This window comes from Paramormyrops kingsleyae, chromosome 22, assembly GCF_048594095.1.
Source record: "Paramormyrops kingsleyae isolate MSU_618 chromosome 22, PKINGS_0.4, whole genome shotgun sequence".
Classification (NCBI taxonomy): Eukaryota; Metazoa; Chordata; class Actinopteri; order Osteoglossiformes; family Mormyridae; genus Paramormyrops; species Paramormyrops kingsleyae.
In genome coordinates, this window is record NC_132818.1 from 18601526 (window position 1) to 18624743 (window position 23218).

The following is a 23218-nucleotide window of genomic DNA, read 5'->3' on the forward strand; positions in this document are numbered from 1 at the left end:
CTGGTTAGATCAGTGTAATCTTACCTCGCACGCTGTTCATAGCTTTCGGATTTCGCATCCGGAAAAGCGTCAATCCGCCGCAGAGGGCCGAAGGCGCGAGGAGCGCGGCGCCGTGCCGCGTGCTGATCTCTCCCCCTAGCGGCCCGCGTGGACGCGCAAGTGCCATGCGTAACAATAACGGTTAATCATTGTCAGAAAATAACACGCTGTATTTCCTGTTTGTGTGGTGAGCAGAAACTGTGGACGATAATCTATAAAATATGGAAATAATATAAACGCACAATTTAATTTACACAATTATTGTGTAGCGGTGTGTATCACAAATACATTAATATTTATATATGTAGTAAGGAATAAATAGTATTTTTGTACTCCGCATATGTAACCCGAGGCTCTCGATATAATTATATAAGTTGTTATTTTATATTAGTAACAGGTGTAAATAATAGGGAGTTAACTGTCATTGAATTACATTATAAGATGTGGTGTGGCAGCAAGCAATCCGTTATTGGATAGTGACTTTTTAATGTGCATTATATAATAACGTTGTTACGTTTGAATTTGATATAGGAAGAGACACGGAATTCTTGAATGCGTGCTCCCGTGACGCGCACTCCCACGGCTCGTACACTGTGCAAACTTCGGTTCTCCTGTACCGGTCAGTCCGTAGCATAGACGAGACTCTTGGGGCCCCCACCCCACCCCCACCCGCATACCTCCGTACAAGGCGGAGGTACATGCACGGTCCTGCCTTAACCTAACGTCAGTAAAACGGCCAAACATGACTGGGTGAGTTTGTATATTCTTGGAAAAAAGTGGCATTCATTTGTGCGGCTTACGTGCTGGTTTAGGAAAATGTTTGGGAAACGAGTAAAATCTGGCGGTTCGACAAAAAAACATTGATCTATGTAAAAACATTGATTCATGCACTGAGCGTACAGTAAATACAGGCATGTAACTCAGTCTGCATCTAAAAGGGATAGCATACGTATTGTTTTTATTGATGCAATGGCGCAGTTTTTCTCTTAGTGCACTTTATAACTTAACGTTGGCTATTAGAATGTATTTTGAAAACAGTTTTAGATACCAGTGCTATTGTTCTGAAGTCCTAAAATGTATTTCCAGGAAATTTTAAGCCAGTCTGTCTTAAACATCAGTGGCCTTAGTAGGGATACGGTTTTTTCCGCAAAAGAAATGTGTATGACGAATATATGTGCATCCTCTAAACACACACGTGTGTGTGTATGTATGTATGTATGTATGTATGTACACACATTCACACACACACACACTTAAATTATACTGAAAATTCAAGATGCATGATTAGGGTTTGCGTCTCTCGATTCCTCATCTCACATCGATTTAAAGGAAAGTTCAGTTGTTGGTTGACATTCAAACTGTGGGGTTTTAAAGTGCGACTTATTTTCTAAAAAGAGAATAAGCACATTCTAAATGAATAATGAATTATTTTGGTTATGTGGCTCCAGAAGCGCTCCGTGTCTCCGCGGCCGGCTTTGAATATTGGGGGGGGGGGGTAATTACGGTCTTGTTCACATCCAACTGCAGAATGTTGGCTGATTGCTGTTCATAGGCACAGCAGTCGTTTCTGGACATTTGTTTTCATGGCGCCTTATCTTTCACACGAAAGTGTGCGAAACCGCCGAACAAAGGGCGGGACTGAGCCTCTTATGCATGGCGGCTGGAAATCCGATTAAAGCGTCACAGCGGCCCGCGGCGGCGGCGAACGGCGGCCAGCGCTCAGCGCTTATCGCGCTGCGCGTAACTTGGAATCCTTAGCTAAGAAACTTCTCATTTATTCTCATGGCAATAAACACGCCGTGAAAAAAACTTTACCGCTTCTATAGCTTCTTCTTATTCTTCTTCTCATTATTACATTATTATATTAACAGTAGCACAGTTGCCTGACACCTACTGTATAGGAGCAGCGTTCTAGTCTCTGCTTTAGCTCCACGTATGTGGAGGTTGCTTGTTCTCCCCCTGTCGTCGTGGGGTTTCCTCCAGGTTAACCGGCTCTCCCCCGCCACAGTCCAAAAACATGCTGAGGTTAGTTAACTGGAGTTGCCAAATTGCCCATAGATGTGTATATGTGTGTGAGGTGAGTGTGCCCCGAGATGGGTTAATTGCCACCCCATCAGGGGCGTCAGAACCATTTTGAATGTGGGGGGACACGCTGGCATAAAACTAATATTTTATGTTAAATGTGGGGGGGTCCAAACGAATAATTATGAAATGTTAGGGGGACTTAATGGCGGCGACGCCCATGCACCCCATCCTTGTTTATAACCTTGCTCCCTTAGCCTCCGGGATTGGTTCCGGACCCCCACCCCACCCTCTGTAGGATAAGCGGCGTGTTTTGCCATTTTGTGCAGTACCTCTAATTTGGGTCGAGAATTATGAATTGGGCAACTTATCATGTAGGCTACTTTTAGTATTTTTCTTACCATTATGTTACAGACCTGGCCTCAGTCTTCGAGTCTGCCGAAATACGTCTTGCTGTACAGCTTTTCCCGAACTCGCACCCTGTTAAATTCCTCTTTTCGTTTAAAACTAATTTCTTCTCCTTTTGATAAAAAAATGCATAACTTGTCTCTGGTAATCCTGCAGTTTTCCAGATCCCTGGAACAGTGTACAGATAAGTTGGCTCGCTCCGGCGGCGGAAAGTCAAAGGGAGGCGATACCAGTAATATTTAATATATTTCTTTTAAAGAAATACCTTTTGCAAAGCAGAGAAACACATAATTGTCATGGCAGATTTTTTATTTCTGCAAACTGCATTTTCTTTAACATCATGGATGAGTTATCTCTTTCGAAAACCGTGTCTAGTTTTAGTGTAGCCTACCAGCTCTTAAAATATATTTTGTAAGTTTAGTGCTTGCTGTGCCCTGTTGGAAGCCTATATGTCACAAATTGTGAAGCGCAGGCAAGATAAACGGTTCCCCGGCCTTATCGAGAAAGTTTTCTGTAAGGGGCATTTGTGTTTTTTTGCTGACAGATGACCCACAGCATCAGATTTAAGGGGAATCGGGGGGGGGTGGGGGCAGTCGGACCAAGCGCTTGTTCAGGCATCAGGTACTTGCGCCTTGTGGGGGATCGGCTCGACACACGTGGCCGTTTAAGAGTCTCGGCTGCACCCAGTATGAAGGGCAGGGCTGGTTAATGATTAGCCAGGGTGATTGGGGGGCAGGTGAGCGGGCATGTACTCACTCGGCACACGGGCGGGGGGGGGGCCATCCGGCAAACGCAGACTGGCCCGGCATCACCTCTTCGCGGCAGAGGACCTTCCGCCACCTGTCATGGGAAAAGGTCAGAAATCGCAGGCGGCTCCTTTGCTCTTGTTACCGGAGCTCTACTCGCGACCGATGTCCAAAACCGGAGTTTGGGTACCGGGCCGGCAATGGCCACCGCAAAGAGTGAACCGCCTAGGGCTGCTGTTTCTCATTTTTGTGAGGTTTCATGCAGGTACCTTTATCCTGCTACCGTCTGACAGACGGTTCTGGACAATAAGACCTCGGGCCTGGCGGCAGTTTGGCTCCTCATCAGGTGATAATTATGCAGCAAATGCTGCTACAATCAAACACTGACACTTTCTTCCTAGATTCTATAGCTAACGTAGGCTAAATGCTCAGTGTTTGTCCACTGTGATGTTTTAAAGTAACAGAGCGAAGCCTGGGTAATGATTTACTCGTGTGTCTAAAGCAGACACGCATCTTAGGGATATTGATTTCAGGGAGGCAGATGAGGGGCATCTGGGAATGCAGGGTGCTGGCCAATACTTGGCTGGTATTACAGTAATATGGTATATATATATATATATATACTGCCAACTAGAGTGTAGGTGGGCAAAATTTGCTGACTGGGGCTAGGAAGTGGTGGTAAATTTAGGGCAAGGTTGCAGCAGTAAAACCGGCTAATATTACCGCTACTGAATAGCGGGACGACAGATATTGCACAGGGAGCTGCTGTCAATTTCCAGGAGACTGTCTGCTAAAGGATTTAGTGATTGTGTCTATATACTGGAAAATATATACCATGACCCCTGCCTTGTGCTCTGTGCTACTTGGTATAGGATGGATGGATTTTCTTGTTTGTTTTTCTACCCCTTCCTTTTCAGATGAGTGATACTTAGCATGCAAACCCAGTTACCAGCCCAGCCCCTGCATTCCTTATAAACGGCGGCGCGTCGGCATGGAGACGGTGGTGATCGTGGCCATTGGAGTGCTGGCCGCCATCTTCCTGGCGTCCCTGGTCACTCTGGTCGTCGTCTGCAATCAGCGCCACTGCCACCCTGCTGGCCTGCTGCAGCGGCTGGAGTCCAAGTGGGTACTGCGACGGCGGAGTGAATTTGGGGCGGGCCGTATCGCTGTTTTGCAGAGGATTATGGGATATCCTTCGAAGACCCAGTTCATTTTTGTTCTCTGTAGAGGACATTGTGTTTTTGCTCATATCTCTCATACTTTGTAGGCCACTCTGTTAAGTTCCGTTGTTCATTAAAGAGGACAATTAAGGCTTTAATTGGCTTTTGGGTGGGGGTGTGCCTTTTCTATCCCACACTAACTTTATGTAATTTCTCATTTTTATCTGGAGCTCAGTAGGATATATTAATTGTTCAGCCAGGCTTGTAGACTACCACTTATACTGAGGTTTTAGTACAATTCCTTAGCTGCTACGCCCCCTGCTGTTACGGCACAAGCAGCAGTCCGGCTCAGCCTCCTAAAAATACCCAGTAGCTCAGCCTTCATCCTCTGCACTGAATCCGTTCTCCTGTACTTTGGACTAGATTAGTCCTGGTCTCAGGTCCCCACAGCTGCTGTTGATATTTGCACCAGCGCTGGTGAGATGTGCACGTTCCGTACGGAACGCCTTCCGTGTATCCGAGCGATGCTGACCTCTCACACGGACTCACTGAGGGAGTCTGTTCTCCTGGCGTTTTTTGTCTGAGACCTTCTAGAAAAGATGGATTATGGCTGCAGGTTGCAACAGCAGGAGAGTGGGGAGTCTGTGTCCGCTTTTTTGGGCATCGTAAAAGCCCCCCCCCCACACACACACACACACACACAAGCTTTTCTGCAGAGATAGCAATGGGGTTAGATCTACGAGGACAGAGCTTAAGGGATGTTTTATCCTCTGTGCCAGGGAAGGAGACGCTCAAGACATAATGTTCAGTTTCCCCTGTGGCATTTCGGGCAGAGTGGACTCAGCCGGCCGGTGCAAGTAGACCCCCCTCGGGGCAAACACTGTCTGCGGAAAAGCCCCATTGCCCCGTGGGGGCACCTTTTTCAGTATGGCTCTGATAAGGCCTCCGGGAGGAAAGAAAATCTTATGGCGAAGGAAAAATTGGAAGCATTCAGCTACGACAGAAAGGATGGGAATGGAGGCCATCTCAGAGAGACTGGCTTTAGTATGCATTTTTAAAGCAGACTGGTCTTCAGAGATTGAGATGGAGGTCTCGTGTGAGTTTGTAGGGGTCTCCATGAGGGTATTACCGCAGTGTCAGTCCCTATAGAGTGTATAACAGCAGAGTCAGTCCCCTCCGAGTGTATTACTGCAGACTTAGTATCCTGTGAGTGTATTACTGCAGACTTAGTATCCTGTGAGTGTAGTACAGCAGAGTCAGTCCCTTGAGAGTGTATAACAGCAGAGTCAGTCTCCTCCGAGTGTATTACTGCAGACTTAGTACCCTGTGAGTGTAGTACAGCAGAGTCAGTCCCTTGAGAGTGTATAACAGCAGAGTCAGTCCCCTCCGAGTGTATTACTGCAGACTTAGTATCCTGTGAGTGTAGTACTGCAGACTTAGTATCCTGTGAGTGTAGTACAGCAGAGTCAGTCCCTTGAGAGTGTATAACAGCAGAGTCAGTCTCCTCCGAGTGTATTACTGCAGACTTTGTACCCTGTGAGTGTAGTACAGCAGAGTCAGTCCCTTGAGAGTGTATAACAGCAGAGTCAGTCCCCTCCGAGTGTATTACTGCAGACTTAGTATCCTGTGAGTGTAGTACAGCAGAGTCAGTCCCTTGAGAGTGTATAACAGCAGAGTCAGTCTCCTCAGAGTGTATTACTGCAGACTTAGTACCCTGTGAGTGTAGTACAGCAGAGTCAGTCCCTTGAGAGTGTATAACAGCAGAGTCAGTCCCCTCCGAGTGTATTACTGCAGACTTAGTATCCTGTGAGTGTAGTACAGCAGAGTCAGTCCCTTGAGAGTGTATAACAGCAGAGTCAGTCTCCTCCGAGTGTATTACTGCAGACTTAGTACCCTGTGAGTGTAGTACAGCAGAGTCAGTCCCTTGAGAGTGTATAACAGCAGAGTCAGTCCCCTCCGAGTGTATTACTGCAGACTTAGTATCCTGTGAGTGTAGTACAGCAGAGTCAGTCCCTTGAGAGTGTATAACAGCAGAGTCAGTCTCCTCCGAGTGTATTACTGCAGACTTAGTATCCTGTGAGTGTAGTACAGCAGGGTCAGTCCCCTCCGAGTGTATTACAGCAGACTTAGTATCCTGTGAGTGTAGTACAGCAGAGTCAGTCCCTTGAGAGTGTATTACAGCAGAGTCAGTCCCCTCCGAGTGTATTACTGCAGACTTAGTATCCTGTGAGTGTAGAACAGCAAGGTCAGTCCCCTCCGAGTGTATTACAGCAGACTTAGTATCCTGTGAGTGTAGTACAGCAGAGTCAGTCCCTTGAGAGTGTATTACAGCAGAGTCAGTCTCCTCCAAGTGTATTACAGCAGAGTTAGTATCCTGTGAGTGTAGTACAGCAGAGTCAGTCCCTTGAGAGTGTAGTACAGCAGAGTCAGTCCCCTCCGAGTGTATTACTGCAGACTTAGTATCCTGTGAGTGTAGTACAGCAGAGTCAGTCCCTTGAGTACAGCAGAGTACAGCAGAGTCAGTCCTATCAAGAGTGTATTACAGCAGAGTCAGTCTCCTCCAAGTGTATTACAGCAGAGTTAGTATCCTGTGAGTGTAGTACAGCAGAGTCAGTCCCTTGAGAGTGTATTACAGCAGTCAGTCTCCTCCAAGTGTATTACAGCAGAGTTAGTCCCCTCCGAGTGTATTACCCGTTGGTGAAGGGGGTCTTTTCACAGCTACCCCCCCCCATTTCGAACCATGCACAGGCCCAGGGTGGACCTGATCAGCGCCATGGAGAGCCAGGCTGAGCCCTCAGAGCTGGAGCTGGACGATGTGATCATTACTAACCCCTACATCAAGGCCATCCTGGAGGAAGAGGACTGGATGGAGGACGCCTCGTAGGTCTATCAAAAACAGAGAGCAAGATCAGTCCTATAGCCATGTCTCATTTCCTGCTATTTCCGTCTTGATTGGGTATTTTTTTTTCCAGCATTGTCCAATATTTCCCATCGGTGTTCTTCAGGTTTTTTACAAGCTGTTGTTAGTCTTAGTCCTCTTAGTTAAAATAACACTTTTGTTTGTTTCAGTGGGCTGATGTCACATGGCATTGCCGTCTTAAAGGTAAAGTTACAATGTTCACTTTAACTTAATGCATAAAGGGCCCTGGGTGAATCTCAATATGCGTACTTGACCATACTTGTGTTCCTGTGTACCTGTTTTAAGTCATCTTCCATCGCCGACGATCAATTCCAATACTAAGAACAGAGTATAAAGGATGGTAAAAATCCCCGGTTGTTGGTCTTACTCCTCCCCAAATATCAAGGATACATCAGTCGCATCGACGCCAAACGAAACCAATCCCATGATTCATTGCACCCCAAGTTCATTCTTGGAAGGCAAGTCAGCAAGAATGTTCTTGCCAAGACCACAAGTACGGTCTTTGCGTTCTTGTTATTGAGATTCACCCAAGATATGCTCAGTGGATTATAGGGATTGTTGTGTTTCCTTCTTAGATATGCCACACCTTGACTGAGAAGCTGGTGGCCATGACGATGGGCTCAGGGACAAAGGTCAAGGCCCCGAACGGCCTCAGTGACATCATCACCGTGGCCAAGCGTATTAACCCCAGGTGCGAGAGTGATACTGTTTAACAAAACTGGCCATTTTTTAGCAATAAGGTAATATTCATTTGTCCTGTTGGATTTCCTGTAGGGTGGATGATGTTGTGCGAAGCATGTATCCACAACTCAGCCCAGTGCTACTCGATGCCAGGTACAGTAGAGTAAATGTGTACAAAAAATACATTTTAAAGTTACATTTTTAAAAGTATCTTTAAAAATCCTTAATTTCTTAAAGTGTAAGCATTCCTTCTGTTAAAAATCCTGAGTGACTTTTATATTACATATTAAACAAACAATCTGTTTGTAGTGCTGAAGATATCAGCATTTGGTTTGGTCTGGGAATAAGCAGCGATTCTCCAAGGATATTGTTATATTCATTCATTTCCATTCATGACAGATTTTCTCGGCCGCTGTTGAATCTCACCCCCACAGAGCCACCGCCCTGTTCCTGTCCGTCAGCCACCTGGTACTGGTGACCCGCCATGCCTGTCACATGTCCGGCAACCTGGACTGGATCGACCAATTGCTGCGCACGGCTGAGGGTCACATGGTGGCGTTGCGGGAGGCGGCATTGGCGTCCGAGACTGACCGCATGCAGCTGGGAGCGGAGGCTGTGCAGCAGGAGCACACCATCTGACCTGCACCGCGCGTGCATGCGCACGCACGCACGCACACACACACACACACACACACACAGGTCCTTGTGGGGACTCCCCATTCATTTCTAAGGGGAAAGCTCTAATCACAACATGACAACCTTAATCCCTACCCAACCTTAACCATAAGTAACCAAACAAAATACGAGACTTATTTTTTGATTGCATTTACAGAACTTTGTGGGGACCTGAAAAAATGGTCCCCACAACCTCAAAATGGCAGGTTTTTATTACATTGTGGGGACCATTTGGACCACACACACACTTTGTATATATAGTATATTCTGCACATGAATTAAGACTAGCTTGAATCACATTATTACCTACCTATTTACAGTAATACATCTCTGCGATACCTAACCCACAGGCATCACTGCCAAAGGCATCACATACAGCTGTTCTAAGCACCAAACACCAGCTTGCTTCGCGTCTAACTGACAATGCCACACTCTGGCTTCCTAAAAGCCTAAAAACCACGGCGATTCCCAACCACCCCACAGTCTCATTTACAAGGACGACGTAGTAACGTGCATTTCCTAATCGGACCCCCTGGGTTTTGTGACATTAATTCACCACCAAACCTGGCATCACAGACTATGAATTCATGGTACTGTGGCGATTTACCCTCCTACCGCATTTGGGGTGTGAAAATATATTGAAAATCGGTTCACTAATCTGACCTCTTCCAAAGCAGCCACAAATTATTCTACTAAAAGATAGAACAGCCACCTGCTGCTGGGATTGGTCATAGACAAGAGACCTGATGAATATAAACATAGTTGTTCTGTCCTGAAGGGAGCTTACAGGTGACCCACAACAGGCCTTTTGACCCTTAATTCCGGAATTTCTAGAAGTTCCATTTGGCTCATGCTGTCCTGGCAAACGTAACAGAAATCCGTCACCATGCCAGTCAGAGTCACGTGTCCAGGATGGCCAGGTCAGGAATGGTGGGTCTTCGCCAGGACCATCCCAGCAAAAAGGGCGGAAGTCCATTACCAGACTATTACACCAGCGGCATCAGATTCTATGGGATCTACTGAACACTCAGGAAGCAGTCGTCACAAACATCGTGGGATGAGACTGATGTTCCCGCCTCTTTCATTCCAAATGCAGCCGGCAGGCAAAAGACTAATTAAGGAGACGGAAAGTGGGCATGACGTCCCCTGTCGAAAACATTCAGAGCCACGGTCCACAGCTTCGAAGCTTTACATTCCACAAGGTCAACCAGCGAGAACCCTGAGAAGCCTTGTTTGCACCTTTCAATGGATCCTGCTGTGATTCAGATCAGAGGGAGAACATCATGTCACGATTGAAATGACATTGGAAAGAACTCCTCCTTTGTTCTTTGATTGCTTCAATATTATATTGACAATGTCCTGCTTTGAGGTGCTCAGCTTCTCTCTTTTAACTGATTTGCACAGATTAAATTGTTTCTTACAAAATACAAGCATTTACCACTCCTCTCCTTTGGAATCCTCCACTGAGTTCAAGATTGACAGTTCAATGGAAAACAGATTTTCTAGGTCTTATGTAACAAAATGAGATGTTTACATACAGGCTGCATAAGGAGAAATTGCAGCAGTTATCGGAGTTGAAAAGCCTGTTTATTTTGGAAAAGCACCTCTTTTCTAATGCCGGCAGAACTTCGGGTACGCCCACACTATGTAGTTTGGTGTGTCAATCAATCCATCCGTTTTTCCATCCATCCATTTTCCATAACTGCTGAGTCACTGCCAGTCATAGTAACCCTGCAGGCTATCCTTGGAAGCACAGAGCACCAGTCCAGTACAGCAGTGTTTTACATCCTGGTCCTTGGGGACCTCAGTCAGTCCACATTTTTGCTCCCTGTCAGTCAGTCCACATTTTTGCTCCCTGTCAGACAGTCCACATTTTTGCTCCCTGTCAGACAGTCCACATTTTTGCTCCCTGTCAGACAGTCCACATTGATGCTCTGTCTAGAGTCCCCAAGGATCAGGTTGAGAGACACTGCACTCCAGGACATGGTCACCAAAACCACACTCCAGATACTGGAGAATGCTGAGAACATCACAGGGAAAGCATTCAGACTGCACACACAGAACCAGGGCAGGAACTGCACTCCTGAGGTCAAACTGCTGCCCCCTATTGTCAGAATCATCAGTGCAACATGTAGAGCTTTGACAATATGTATTTTTTAGTTCTATATATTTTGTATGGAAATAAATTTCATTTATTAATTCACATGTATCAACTTCATTCTATTTGGTTACATTAATGATGAGATTATTTTGAAAACTGACAAATTTTATAAATATATTATGTTTGTAAAATATAAATTAACCATACAGTTAATCTGAACTATTAGAGCTACACAGAAATGCATACACAAGTCTGAACCTTGAAAATTTACACATTATTTCTTTGAAAAGCTACAGATTTTTAATGTAGTATCGAATAAGGTTCGTTGGAGTTTAAAGAGATAAAAGGACCGTTGGGATGAGAACAAGCTGGTGGCGGATCTGTTAAAGACGTGTCACTTCAGGATCTTCTGCCACGGCCATGTGTGTGGAGCAGCCGTTCGTCTGACCTGCTTCCTCCCGAGACCAGAAGTTCAGAAAACAAGGTAGAAAAGAAGCTGGTTCTTTACGCAGTCCTTGGGGACCCACTGACAGTTCACATTTTTGCTCCCTCCCAGCTCCCAGCCAATCAAGGACACTGAATACCTGGTACAGGTGTGCTGCAAGATGGAAGGGAGCAAAAATGTGAAAAGGACTGGATTAGGAAACACTGCTTTAAGCTAGTGGGGGACCTTGATTCTAAGCTCACGGGCCGTGCAAGTGGCCGCGCTTGGAAACAGTCACTGATCACCAGCAACTGCCAGAAATAATCAGCTTGATGAAAGGGTGGTGAAAGAAGCCAAAAAAATAACAAGAGACTCTTTATAACAAAGGCTCAGTTATACACTGTACATCTGAACCTTCTTCGTTAACTAGAAAATGTGCCTCTTCCCCAAAGAATAAAAAATACAAAAGTGAGTGGTCTTCTATGCTAAATATTTCTTTAAACGGACATATGCCACGACAGTATATTTTGGCTCTTTTTCAAAAGAGACCTTCGCTTTTCTTCTGCTGGGTTTGTTTCCAGCTCTGGAGAGAGTCGACTGCATCGCGCCTCGCCTCCAACACCGTCTGCGAGAAACAGGATTTTTTTTTTTTTTAATAACTGGATGCCGTAAATGGGAACATCCTTCAAAAAGACTGTCAAATCATTTTATAACTCTTCAGTTACCAAAAAAAAGCCAGTGAGAGTCATATGAAATATAGCATTAAATTCTCATGGCTTCCGGTATATCAGTGGTATTTCAGCTGTGCAGTTATTAGTTACGATATAAAAACCAAGGCTACCGATCTCAGCAACAGCGATTAATGGTGGGGATTTGATGCATGGATTTAGGAGTGCATGCATGCACAAACACAGTGCTGTATTTTAGAGCAAAGATTGTCAGGCAGAAAGGACCTCTGATCTGAAGGATGGCTATAGATATTGTATAGAGTGGTTGCAGGATCCTGCCTGGAAGTCTTGGACTGGGTGGGGATCCCCTCCATTGGCTTGTGGCCTGTCAGGTGGCTCTTCCCCCAGGAACTGGGACTTGCTCAGCCTGGCTAAAGCGTCCCGCACCAGCGTCACCTTTCCACACAGCACCTCCCCCTGGCCACAGGAACAAACTGCTCTGAAATCCCACACGCAGGGCTGCCAAACACATCGACGACCACTCCTGCCCCCTGGGGACTTGTGTCGTACCTGCAGCTCCGGATTCCTTTCCCATTGGGGAAAGATGTTGGTGAAGGTGAGGGGTTCTGAACCCTCCTGAATCAGGTACGCCTCCGGGGGGCGCTGCGGGTTGCGCTCTGAAAGGCAGAAATCCACGAAAGTCACTCTGTGAGCTTGAACATAACCAGCACCTTCTTAACCATTAACAAGAAAAGCGGGGGGCAGATCAATAGCAATTAAAGCAGAGCCCCCACCAACACCCTGACCCCTGACCTTTGCAGTACTGAAGCACCGTCTTCATGGCGCACTTGCGCTCCTCGTCCCAGCGGACGGGCACCGAGCCGGCACGACCCGCTTCACTCGCCCCCCCACTTTGCCACAGGTACACCTCCATGCTGTTGTCCAGGAGGAAGAGGGCTGGGGATCGGAGCACAAAAAGCATGAGGGCCGCACAGCAGACATCACGACGGGCGGAGTGTGGCGCGGCGGATAAAGAGCCGTGGTTGGTCTCCGGTGTTTGCGCCTTGACTGCCTCCAGGGTTCCCCTGATGTGCGTCAGAGCTCAAGCTTTGGCAGTGTGCATGCTTTTCTTTAATAACTGATCCCTAAAAAACAGCAAATGCTTTTTTGCTTTACGACTTCCATCGGATTCCTTAAAGAAAGCTAAATTGCTTTTGAGTGTTCCTGGGGCACTGGGCTTCAGTAACTGCGTCAACGTGAGCATAAAAAGGAAGCTGATGTGGTGTGTGTGTGTTTGGCGCCGTGGGGGTGTAGCCTCACATGGCTGTGGCACTGAGTACAGGACCTCCTGCAGGAAGGGCGTGGCCACGGCTGTCCCTCCCACGTGGGCGGGGCTTACTAGCTCCACCCCCTTGAAGACGCCTGAGGACGCACTCAGATGAAACAGGCGCGGTATGAAGTTGTACTTGCCGGGATCTGGGGAAAAACAGCAGAGTCCACTACTATCTATACTCAACGGCATTTCCCATAAGACCCCTGTTAAACCCAAACTCAGGGCTATGACCCTTTTATCCATCAAGATTTATCTGGCAGATTCTCTTTACCCAGAGTATGGCACTTGTCACAAACAAGGACATTTCGCTGAGAACTACACAAAAATCTAGACAGGCGAGTTGATACATGCCACAAAATTTGCACACTTTTTTTTATCTCTTTGAGTTACGCACCAACTAAACGGCAGGGATATTCCGTTTTTCGACTTTTTGGTGCCTCTGGGAAAACAAGGCGATTCTATATATATAGGCTGAGTGGGCTGTGTTCAGTACCTCGGAGCATGCAGTCGTAGGCCTTCCTGTCCTGCTGCCCAAGGGCGCGCCAAAACTCAGCTGGCTCCGCCCCCTCTTCTACTTCCTGCACCCGCACCCTGCTGTTGCTGCTCAGACCTAGCTCGGGGGGGCAACTGTCACATAAACACACACACAAACTGGATCAATCCCTTTATATAGTGCAAGGATAGTATAGATCCAACTGAGCACTAGACTGTACCATCAGAGCACTGAAGGGGGGGGGGGGGATTGAGGGAGATACCACTTACACCTGCGTGAGGCGCTCTACAGCCCTCCTGGCTACATCTCGGGTGATGCTGTGGGACTTGCAGCCGTGCCACAAGTACACCGCCCCCTGGTGGGCACAGAGCAGAACAAGAGAACCACGGGACCGCAGGCTAGCACAGCAACACTCTACCTCCGCCAGGGAGGCCTCGGGTTCGATGTTGCCACGTGCACAGAACAAACGCCAACCACCTGGGAAAAAACACACACACAAGCAGCTGAACATATCGCTACTATGACAGATGTGCCAGTGCTCCCTAAATCCCAAATGGTCACACTTTAACGTAAAAGGACCTACTAGGTATTGAACTGCTGCTATATGTCATGACAACCCAAGTTCACTTTAACCTTCCCTTTAAATGGACCATTCGGGCATGAAACTGCTGATATATGTTACAATAGCACAAGTTCACTTTAACGTCCACTTAAAATGGTCCAGCCAGGCACTGAGTTGCTGCTTTGTGCCAATAATGGACGTCAAGTACCTCTCTTGTCGGCACTGTCCTTGCGGCTCCCTCTGTGGACGACCAGGCCTCCCTGGAAGAGCTGCAGGAAGGATGGAGGCTCCCTTCCCTGGGGAACAAGCACCTGGATTGGCGTAGAGAGAGAGAAGGGCATGGGTGTCTCACATCTGCCATTGCCTCAGGCTGCGGGAGGAACGACCTCCAGCCATGTCCCTGGAAAGTTCCCGTCAATGGTGATCGATCGTGAAGAGCCTGGACTTCGGGCGCGATCGACGCTGTTAGAGGGCACGCGGGAATCGGGACTTTAATCACAGCGGCTGGATGCGCGAACTGAAAGCAGAACTTAATTGCTGTCATCTGGCAGGGGGTAAATGGCAGCTGACGGGGTTTTAGTGCAGGAAGCCGTAGCCAGCAGGAGGGGATGTGGTAGGATGGGAAACATGAATATATCAAAAAACCAGCTGTGTGTGAGCAGGAAAATTATACCTGCCGACTGGTATGAGGCCTAGGAAACCATCAGGAATTATGCCTCTGCTGTGTGATCAGAGTGGCAACATGCTTACCGGCGCCCCCTTGTGGTTGTCTGTCTCCAAGTCTTTCGTCGCGTGACGGCCCCGCCACAGGAAGCAGGCGCCGTGCTCCGTCCCAAAAGCCCCACAGCTTGGGCCCCCTGTGGACAAACACTCATCAGTACACACACATACTGCATAGCCACACTCAAAAATCCACACACAAACAATACTAATGTGCACACAAACAGATACATACGGATTTAAATTTCCACATGCAGAAAAACACATACAGCCACAAACACATAAGTATATAACATATTAACAAAATACAATATTCTAATGTATAATCTTGGGTCCAGATCACACCCCCAAACCTTACCAGCACATGCCAGTTGTCACTCCTCCCAAAACCTGATGCTTGTTTTATTTTCCTACACGCTTCCCTTACGCAGAAGCACCTGTGTTTTCTGTCCCCTCCTGCCCACCGTAGGATTAAATCCTCGTCTCCACCCCCACAGCCAAACGTTCTGTCCGCCCCTCTCCATTTCCCTTGGTCCTGTCTGCTGTTAAAATACACGTGTGCAGTGCATCCATCCCGCAATTCGATACCTGCATCCAGGCAGGTGGCGAGCATCTCGACATTGACACGGGACGCCTCCCTGGAGGGTGGGACTCACCTTCCCTGGTGACGGAGCACCTCCGGCTGACCACGTAGGCGTCCCCCTCGTGGAGCTGAGCCACACCCTCGGGCAGCAGCAGCCGCTCGCCCGACTCCCCGACGTGCCAGACGTCTACAGGGTCCGCCTCCACCGGCAGGCCACACCCCCTGGCCTGCTGCCCACTCCCGGCTCCGCCCACCAGCAGGCCACACCCCCTGGCCTGCTGCCCACTCCCGGCTCCGCCCACCAGCAGGGCCTTTACGTCACAAGGCTGCAGCTCATCAGTCTGGCCGGTCTGGATGAGGGGGTTGGGGGCCGGGGAGGACGAGAAGGTATAAGGCGTCTCAGACTCACAACCTACTAACCGAACAGCACTTAACAGCACCTTATTATTATTCACAAATTACTTGCCTCACTTGGGCAAAAGCATCCACTACATAAACAAACAAATGTAAAAGGTCTTCACATATTTTAATTTTTTCCATATTTTTTCTTTGACAATCCAAGCCAGAGTGCACCTGGCCACCTAAAAGCCTGACACTCAGAAGGTCCCAGTCCCCAGCTTATGGAGGCAGCCGACCCAAAATCACACCTCCTCTTACCTCCTCCCCCGGGTCCTCCTCCACGCTGTCATTCTGCTCTGCCCAGTCCAGGAATTTCTCCCTGAAGAGAACTGTCTCGTGGTGCTCTATCAGGAGCCCAAACAGAGCCCAGCGGGGACGCCCCACACCCTGCCTGCAGAGAGACCGGACGCCACTTGGTATTCTCACTTAAAACCAGTAGTCATCACTAGTGATTATATCCCAGCCTGCCATTTCCAGGAATATTTGGCTGGAGTGTACTTCCACTCCACTAGGTGGCACTGTTACTCATTAAAAAAAAATAAAATGCCACGTACAAGGAACATATGGCACACAAAATATGGAATTCCAAGTTGAGGTGGGACAGATATGAAAATACATAAAAGCACTGCACACGCTTAACTACCTGTATAAGCAGGATGAAATTAACAAAACACATCCTAGAACATTGCTATTCTTTTGTAGCTCATCAAGTAGCGCATTGTGCCAACAGGTCGTGGGTTAAAATCCCGGGGAGTTTACTAAGCGTAACTTCTCTCTGTACTGTAAATTGCTTTGGATAAAAGCATCAAATAAATGAATGAATACAAAAGGTATGTATTGTGGATACACTTGAGTGACAGCTGGAATTGACCGACACACCCTTCTTTAAATACAGCAGGTGCACCTATATCTTAACCTCTCGCAGTTTCAGCATCATATGGGTCATTCTCACAAACTCAATACACAACATGCCAATTTTCTGTCTGAAGCTTGAAATTATACCTAATCAGTTTTATTGTATTGCCATTTATTTCTGTAATAAACAAAAGTATTTCACCAAATGCAGGGCAAGAGCTACGACAATAACAAAAAAAATACATATCATCATACAAATTTATTGTTTGTTGTGAGTTACGTGCAAAAAAGTTGAAAGATGAACGAACGTTTCATCTAGTTTTTGGTTATTTGACCTTAAAACTGTCACAGTAATGAGATTTCTCTGGAAAATGGTTAAAAAAATCATTCAACCAGAGCAACAAATGACTTTCAATATACCTATAGAGTTGAAGTGACATCAATTGTTCTACACGAGAAAACAAACATTGTATTTCATTGTAACTTTTTTTTTTCTCCTAAATGTCAGGTTTGTGAGAATGACCTGCATACAGTGAGGCTGGTGTGCATGGGAGAACCTCACCGTTGGATCCTCGGGCTGCAGTTTAGGGGGTCCAGTGGGTTGACTCTGCAGTTGCTGTAGTCATAGCCCCCCCCCCACACCTGCCTGCCCAGCTGCAGTGCCAGCTTCCGGTCACTCTGGAGGGCATCGCTGCCATGCCACACGTACAACTCGGTGCCAAAGTCAAACACGAGCACCTGGAAGCGGATTGAGGGGGTGTGATGACCAACACGGGGGGGGCATGGGGGCACACATCTGGGGGCACAGCAGCCTGGCAGTGCCAATGTGTCCTTAAAACTGTGTGCAACTTCACATAAAAACAAAATCAAATCAAATGCATTTGTCTGTATGTAATCATTCACACAGAAAACATATTACCGGATGAAATAGATTCAATGTAGTTATAGTTAGCTACTATATTAAAGCAGTAGCTTGGCTGTAGCTTAGTTACCTTTAATCATAAGTAGCTTGTAGCTTGAAAAGCTACCATTTAAAAGTAGAGTGCATCTGTGTGTGTGTGTGCATGCGTGTGCCTGACAAAGAGCATTATGGGAACGCAAGCAGAAGGGAGAGAGCCTCACCGCTGCGGAGCTGAGCAGGGACACGCTGGGCATGGAGGCCCAGGCCTCCTCCACAGGGACCAGCCGGTCCGTCACCAGACGGTACGCACAGTTGGACTCCACCACCCCGCTTTCGTAGGCCTCGTCCTCGTCTGGTTGGCCTGCGCCTGTGAGACACACACACACACGCACCCCATGGTCACACCAGGTCATGTATGGCACTTTATTTCTGCCAAAACAGGAGAAACCGTGCCTGAGAGACTGACCAATCATAAACAACCAATCAATAGTCAACCAATCACGTCGCTAGTTGCTGCTGTGAATATTTCTCCTGTTTTTGCGTGAATGACTTATGCAGTTATAGACACCAGCATCAAGTGAACGAATTTAAATGAATGAATAAATGCATATTTTGTTCCTGTCCCTATTAGCTGTCCTATATATCGACCTGTGTATGTAGGTGTATGGTATATATATGTGTCTGTTAGGTTTTCTGTGTCTTCTCTCACATCTATGTCAGAGTTTTGTTGCCACAGGATTAGGTCTCCAATAAAAGGAAGGAAAATGAAAGACGCCAGAAGGTGTCTCTCACCTCTGTACTCCACCCGGCCCCCCAGCAGGCTCCAAAACTCTGTGGCCAGGCTGCCGTCCGAGTCGCCCCCCTCCTCCAGGACAGTCACCTGGGGAGCCCGGCAGCCCAAGTCCCGCCTCGACAGCACATGGGATGCCATTTCCGAGGCCTGCACCATCCAAGAAACAGACAGGCCTGCTTATCCCGGCTACCAGAGGGCCTATGGTCCTCCGGAATCATGACAGGGTCTGGGGGGTGTTGAAGCTAATTTCCAACCCAGAACACCAGCTGAGGCCAGCCCCCAGCCAAATGACAACTTCAGTCAGGCAGCTAACAGAGAATGCCAAACTATTATTCCCTTTGTCTCCACGGGACTGGAGCTCCCCCTACAGGACATTAAACCTACAAATATTACACAGAGAGCAGACACTGAAAATGCACAGCATCTTCCATTATATCGACACATATTAAAATACAGCCTCTCCCCAGGTTACGATGGGGTTACGTTCCGATAAACCAATCATAAGGTGAAAATATCGTAAGGGCGAAAATGCATTTTAATACAGTACACATAACCTAACAAATATCATAGCATAGCCTAGCCTACCATAAACATGCTTAGAACACTTACATTAGCCTACGGCTGGGCAAAATGATTAACACAAAGCCTGTTTTATAATAAAGTGCTGAATACCCATCGTAAAGTCGAAATGTCGTAACATGTACCATCATAACCCGGGGAGCGTCCGTACATGTAAACCAAACGTGAAACGTGAGTGTTCACCAAAACAGGGTCCACGATTTAACGTGATGATAGCGTGAGATGACTCGAGCTAACAGGGATGTGAGAGGGGCCCATTGGTGTTGAGGTTGGGTGTGCTTTACCTTGCCTTTCTCGGCGACATTGGCAGACTTGCCGATCCATAGGTAGCACTGTGTAGGTGTCACAAGCAGAAAGCAATCGCCGCTGTTCAGGGTTCGAGCTGCCGGCTCTACTAGCCGCACCTGGACGTGCTGTCGCCCTGTCCGTCGTGAGCAACACATACTGTGAGTAGGAGCTTCAGGGTCAAGCTTGAACTCTGCTTCACATTATACACAGGCTCTGTCATCTCTCTGACCGTAATATGAGTGTTTAGCCTTGTTACTAAAACTACAATACCCAGCAGCCCCTGCATGAAATTTACCCATCACCCCCAAGGGTCACCTGATATCCAGGCAACACCCCATGGCCTCTGACCTTTTATGTGGATAAGCATTAGTTCACTGAATGGGAGGGTGCCGTTGCCGGTCTCTGCCTCAGTAGAGTTGGCTCTTTGTAGACTGATGTTGCAGAAGTTTTCCTCACCAGATAGGATTGCTAGTGATGACCGTGATGCTGGAAGGTTAAACAAAATCATTCTATCCAAAAACGTGCCTGAGAGACTGACCAATCATAAACGTCCAATCAATAGTCAACCAATCTATAGTCTGCTGATATTACCCACAGACATGCAGAATGTTAGTTTTTTATATAAAAGATCACTGGTTTAAGCCTCTGGACAGACATTACTGCTGTATCCTTTGACAAATTGCCAGAAATGCTTAACTAAGAAATATAATATATGATGCTATAATTGCTCGTCGAAGCACTCAAATGGGTAACAATAATAAGAAGAACAGATGGGTGCAGGATTTAATGAAAAATGTAAACTACACGTTGCAAATCAGTGCAAATAACTGCCAATTAATTAAATGCAAAACAGCACAGCAAGGCGGGCGCTTAAGCGCTCAGGAATCAGGGAGGAACAGATTACAGTTGACTGAGCCGTGAGAGCGGAGGAGGGAGAGGAGGTTGGGGTTGGGGTCCAGCTTCGAAGGCACTGGACCCCATATTCTTTTTGGTGATCATCCACAGACACAAGCAAGGCTGACAGACAGGTCACATGACCATGCACATTTAAATGTACTTTAATTTTAAATTATGAATTGCATGTGGTGCCATTCGTGTGATATGACATACGACTCACTGTTGTTCACTTGCACCCTCTCCGTGTCCAGGGTAACCGCGGTGATCCGCTGCTCCGTGTACTCCTGCCGGACGTCGTCCCGCGCTGCCAGAGCCCGCAGGGGGTTCCGGGACGCCTGGGTCTTCCGATTTGGACGCACGGAACGCTTGTGCTCCGCCACTGCAGATCTGAGTCTTCACACACACACACACACACACACACCAAGACACCAGTAAACAAATGACATATTGTGCCAGACATCAGGGTTGTCAGGGAAACACTGGCCCAGTAGGGCCACTGTGTCTCTATGCTTTGAAGTTAACTCTCTCTTTGGAAACGGATTTGCATCTGGAATCATCAGTGACACGGCTTTCTAGCCAATGCCTGACACAAGTGAATCCAAATGGGAAATTAAGAGATGAGGAAAATGATTTAGCAAATCCTCTGAAGTTTAATAGACCAGGGTTTCATAAATGGTGCAAAAAGTTCACTCTGATATGAAAGGTCAGTGGTTGGTCCTTGGTTATAAAGGTGTGGGTGAAGTACATTGACGCCACACAAGGAAGAGCATCAGTAATGATGTCGGATCAAGGCACAAGCAAAGTGTCCAGCACACAAACACAAACCTACAGGAAGAGCTGAAAAAATCAATCAGAGGACTGATACACCATAAGACCTTGACACAAGCCCAAATGTAGGGCAGTAGCATGTCCCTTCAAATCAAGGGTGAAAATCATAGGGCACAATCTACAGACATACTTTGGCGTGTCAGACTGAAAGATGGCACCAAAGTCTTGCTCGTTGCTGACAGAGACACTGGAGCTCATGGAGGAGGTGGTCACAGCACTGTAGAAGCAGCCAAAGGTCTCCTGACTGTCCAGAGTCATCACTTCCTTCACGGTCTCTGCAGTGACCTTGATAGAGGTCTCCAGGTGCCCAGTGGCTGATGGGAAGGGAAGGTGTTCAAGGGATTCCCATTGAATCTCAAGGGATCACCAATTGAATCTCAAGGGATCACCAATTGTATCTCAAGGGATTCCCACTGGATCTCAAGGGATCACCAATTGAATCTCAAGGGATTCCCACTGAATCTCAAGGGATTCCCATTGAATCTCAAGGGATCACCAATTGAATCTCAAGGGATTCCCATTGAATCTCAAGGGATCACCAATTGAATCTCAAGGGATCACCAATTGAATCTCAAGGGATCACCAATTGAATCTCAAGGGATTCCCACTGAATCTCAATCTCTGCCTTCAAAGTCGGAGGATTAGATGGGTGGGAATCCAGAGTGACACAAAACTTTTAAGTTAGAGCAGTTGTTAAAATCATTTCAAAGCAACCGAATCACCTTAAAAACTCATTAAACTCAACGCAAACTCAACTCAACGCTTATAGACACCATCTGCTCCACAAAAAGTGCACCCCGTCCAAAACGATTCTGACACGCCAAACAATTTTGTTTTGACTGTGCTTATTTTGCATGCCAGCTTACGGCTTGGCAATGTTCATTATTAGATGGAAAAGCATAATTCTACCTCATTATGCATTACCCAATGCCAGCTATAGTCATTTCTTCACATTGTTCCCCGGGAAGAACGGCAATTATCATAAAGTGACTCAGACAGCCCTGACCTCTCAGGTCCGTCTGCCCGGTGAACAACACGGATCTCCTGGAGGTCTCCTCACCCTTGGTCCTGCGATGCTCCTCTTGCTCCTGCAGGCCATGTGCAAACTCCAACATGGACACGTCAGGTAGAGGAACCTGTGCAGTCAACAGCAGCTGTGCCACCATGTTAGCATGCAGTGTGGGTATCAATGAACAGTCGACTCAAAACTGATACGCAATTTTCATCCTCAATATCTTTTAATGTTATATTAAGAGAAAATGGCTTTAATCGAATAGCTGAAAATAATTAAAATGCAATTTAGTTACTCTTTGATGGAGGCCAGCATGTAATTGCCTCATTGTAAAAATGCAGTGCAAAAATCGTAGGCAGTCAAAGGAAATGTTTAAAGCTATTTATCTATGTAGTAAATTTATATTATATTATATATCAACACGATTTAACATAAGAATATATGCATATTAAGAGTAACACAATAAAAACCGACAGCAATTTCTTCTTTGCCTCGAAAAGTTACTGATTCCTTGTTGGACGGCTAGATGAAACACCACTTCACAACCCAAACCTCTCCATGTATTTGATCAGTTTTTGCACAAGCTCACTTAATTAGCTTCAATAGTCTAAAAAGTCAATGAGGTATAGATTAGCCATAGTAGATGTGCTAGTGGTTGAGTCAGAAATTACTGGAAACACTGGGGTGAATTTAGGAGAGCGTTTTAAAAATGTTCCAGCTAATAGACATATTGGCACAGTTTTACACGAATATGAAGATTTTTAAACATCATTCTCTATGACTGCCTAAGACTTTTTGCACAGTACTGTACAAATGACAAATTTGAAACTAACTTGCACCTAAATGTTGTTTAGAAGAAAAAAAAAAACTTGCGTTTGAGCTTAAGGTCCTTTTATTACTAATGGTAGCATTTTGGAAGCCAGCATAATCTAGCCACACCCTACTGGCGTGTATGTGTGTGTGTGTAAGAGAGTTTACTTCACCTTTGACCCCGAGGGAGCTTGGGAGTCTTTTGGACCTGCAGAGGTCACCACCTGCGCCTCGTAGGAATGGGTGGTCTGGAAAAAGCAGACAGGAAAAAAGAGAGAAGCTGAACAGAAAGACCCTGGTCGATAGCGTCCGTCTTCCGAT

The 23218-nt window shown here is 46.8% G+C and overlaps 2 protein-coding genes and 1 long non-coding RNA gene across 15 annotated transcripts in view; 1 reads left to right on the top strand and 2 right to left on the bottom strand.

Annotated features, from left to right (window-relative positions):
- LOC111855984 (uncharacterized) overlaps nt 1-134 on the bottom strand; it is a 61424-nt gene extending 61290 nt beyond the window's left edge. For both annotated transcript variants that reach the window (XR_011984747.1, XR_002841010.2), the window contains exon 1: nt 25-134. This is a non-coding gene — a long non-coding RNA (uncharacterized lncRNA). The remainder of the gene's footprint in view (nt 1-24) is intronic.
- A 149-nt stretch (nt 135-283) lies between these two features.
- Nucleotides 284-10854, top strand: LOC111855983 (transmembrane protein 98-like). 3 transcript variants are annotated; one of them, XM_023835550.2, is made up of 7 exons: nt 305-789; nt 4133-4337; nt 7124-7255; nt 7445-7478; nt 7871-7986; nt 8070-8129; nt 8411-10854. In XM_023835550.2, the coding sequence occupies exons 2-7, from the start codon at nt 4207-4209 to the stop codon at nt 8613-8615; spliced, it is 678 nt and encodes a 225-aa protein (XP_023691318.1). In that variant the 5' UTR covers nt 305-789; nt 4133-4206; the 3' UTR covers nt 8616-10854. The 3 variants fall into 3 exon arrangements, with proteins under 3 accessions (XP_023691320.1, XP_023691318.1, XP_023691319.1); XM_023835551.2 differs by lacking the exon at nt 305-789 and adding an exon at nt 3227-3324; XM_023835552.2 differs by lacking the exon at nt 7124-7255 and having other exon boundaries at nt 284-789.
- The window catches only part of LOC111855994 (supervillin-like), a 35940-nt gene continuing 21507 nt past the window's right edge, over nt 8786-23218 (bottom strand). For 4 of the 10 annotated variants that reach the window (XM_023835576.2, XM_023835568.2, XM_023835566.2 and 1 more), the window contains 20 exons: nt 23071-23145; nt 22082-22229; nt 21206-21389; nt 20468-20640; nt 19699-19836; nt 19347-19483; nt 18483-18630; nt 17912-18057; nt 17352-17527; nt 16193-16325; nt 15609-15885; nt 14983-15089; nt 14441-14543; nt 13940-14147; nt 13671-13804; nt 13165-13320; nt 12658-12801; nt 12415-12521; nt 12184-12321; nt 8786-11801 (listed from right to left, as the gene is read on the bottom strand). In XM_023835576.2, the coding sequence (XP_023691344.2) occupies nt 11715-11801; nt 12184-12321; nt 12415-12521; nt 12658-12801; nt 13165-13320; nt 13671-13804; nt 13940-14147; nt 14441-14543; nt 14983-15089; nt 15609-15885; nt 16193-16325; nt 17352-17527; nt 17912-18057; nt 18483-18630; nt 19347-19483; nt 19699-19836; nt 20468-20640; nt 21206-21389; nt 22082-22229; nt 23071-23145 (2919 nt within the window). In that variant the 3' untranslated portion in view covers nt 8786-11714. Of the gene's footprint in view, nt 11802-12129; nt 12339-12414; nt 12522-12657; nt 12802-13164; nt 13321-13670; nt 13805-13939; nt 14148-14440; nt 14544-14982; nt 15090-15608; nt 15886-16192; nt 16326-17351; nt 17528-17911; nt 18058-18482; nt 18631-19346; nt 19484-19698; nt 19837-20467; nt 20641-21205; nt 21390-22081; nt 22230-23070; nt 23146-23218 lie in introns of all 10 variants that reach the window. The other 6 variants (XM_023835577.2, XM_023835567.2, XR_002841015.2 and 3 more) reach the window with 5 other exon arrangements.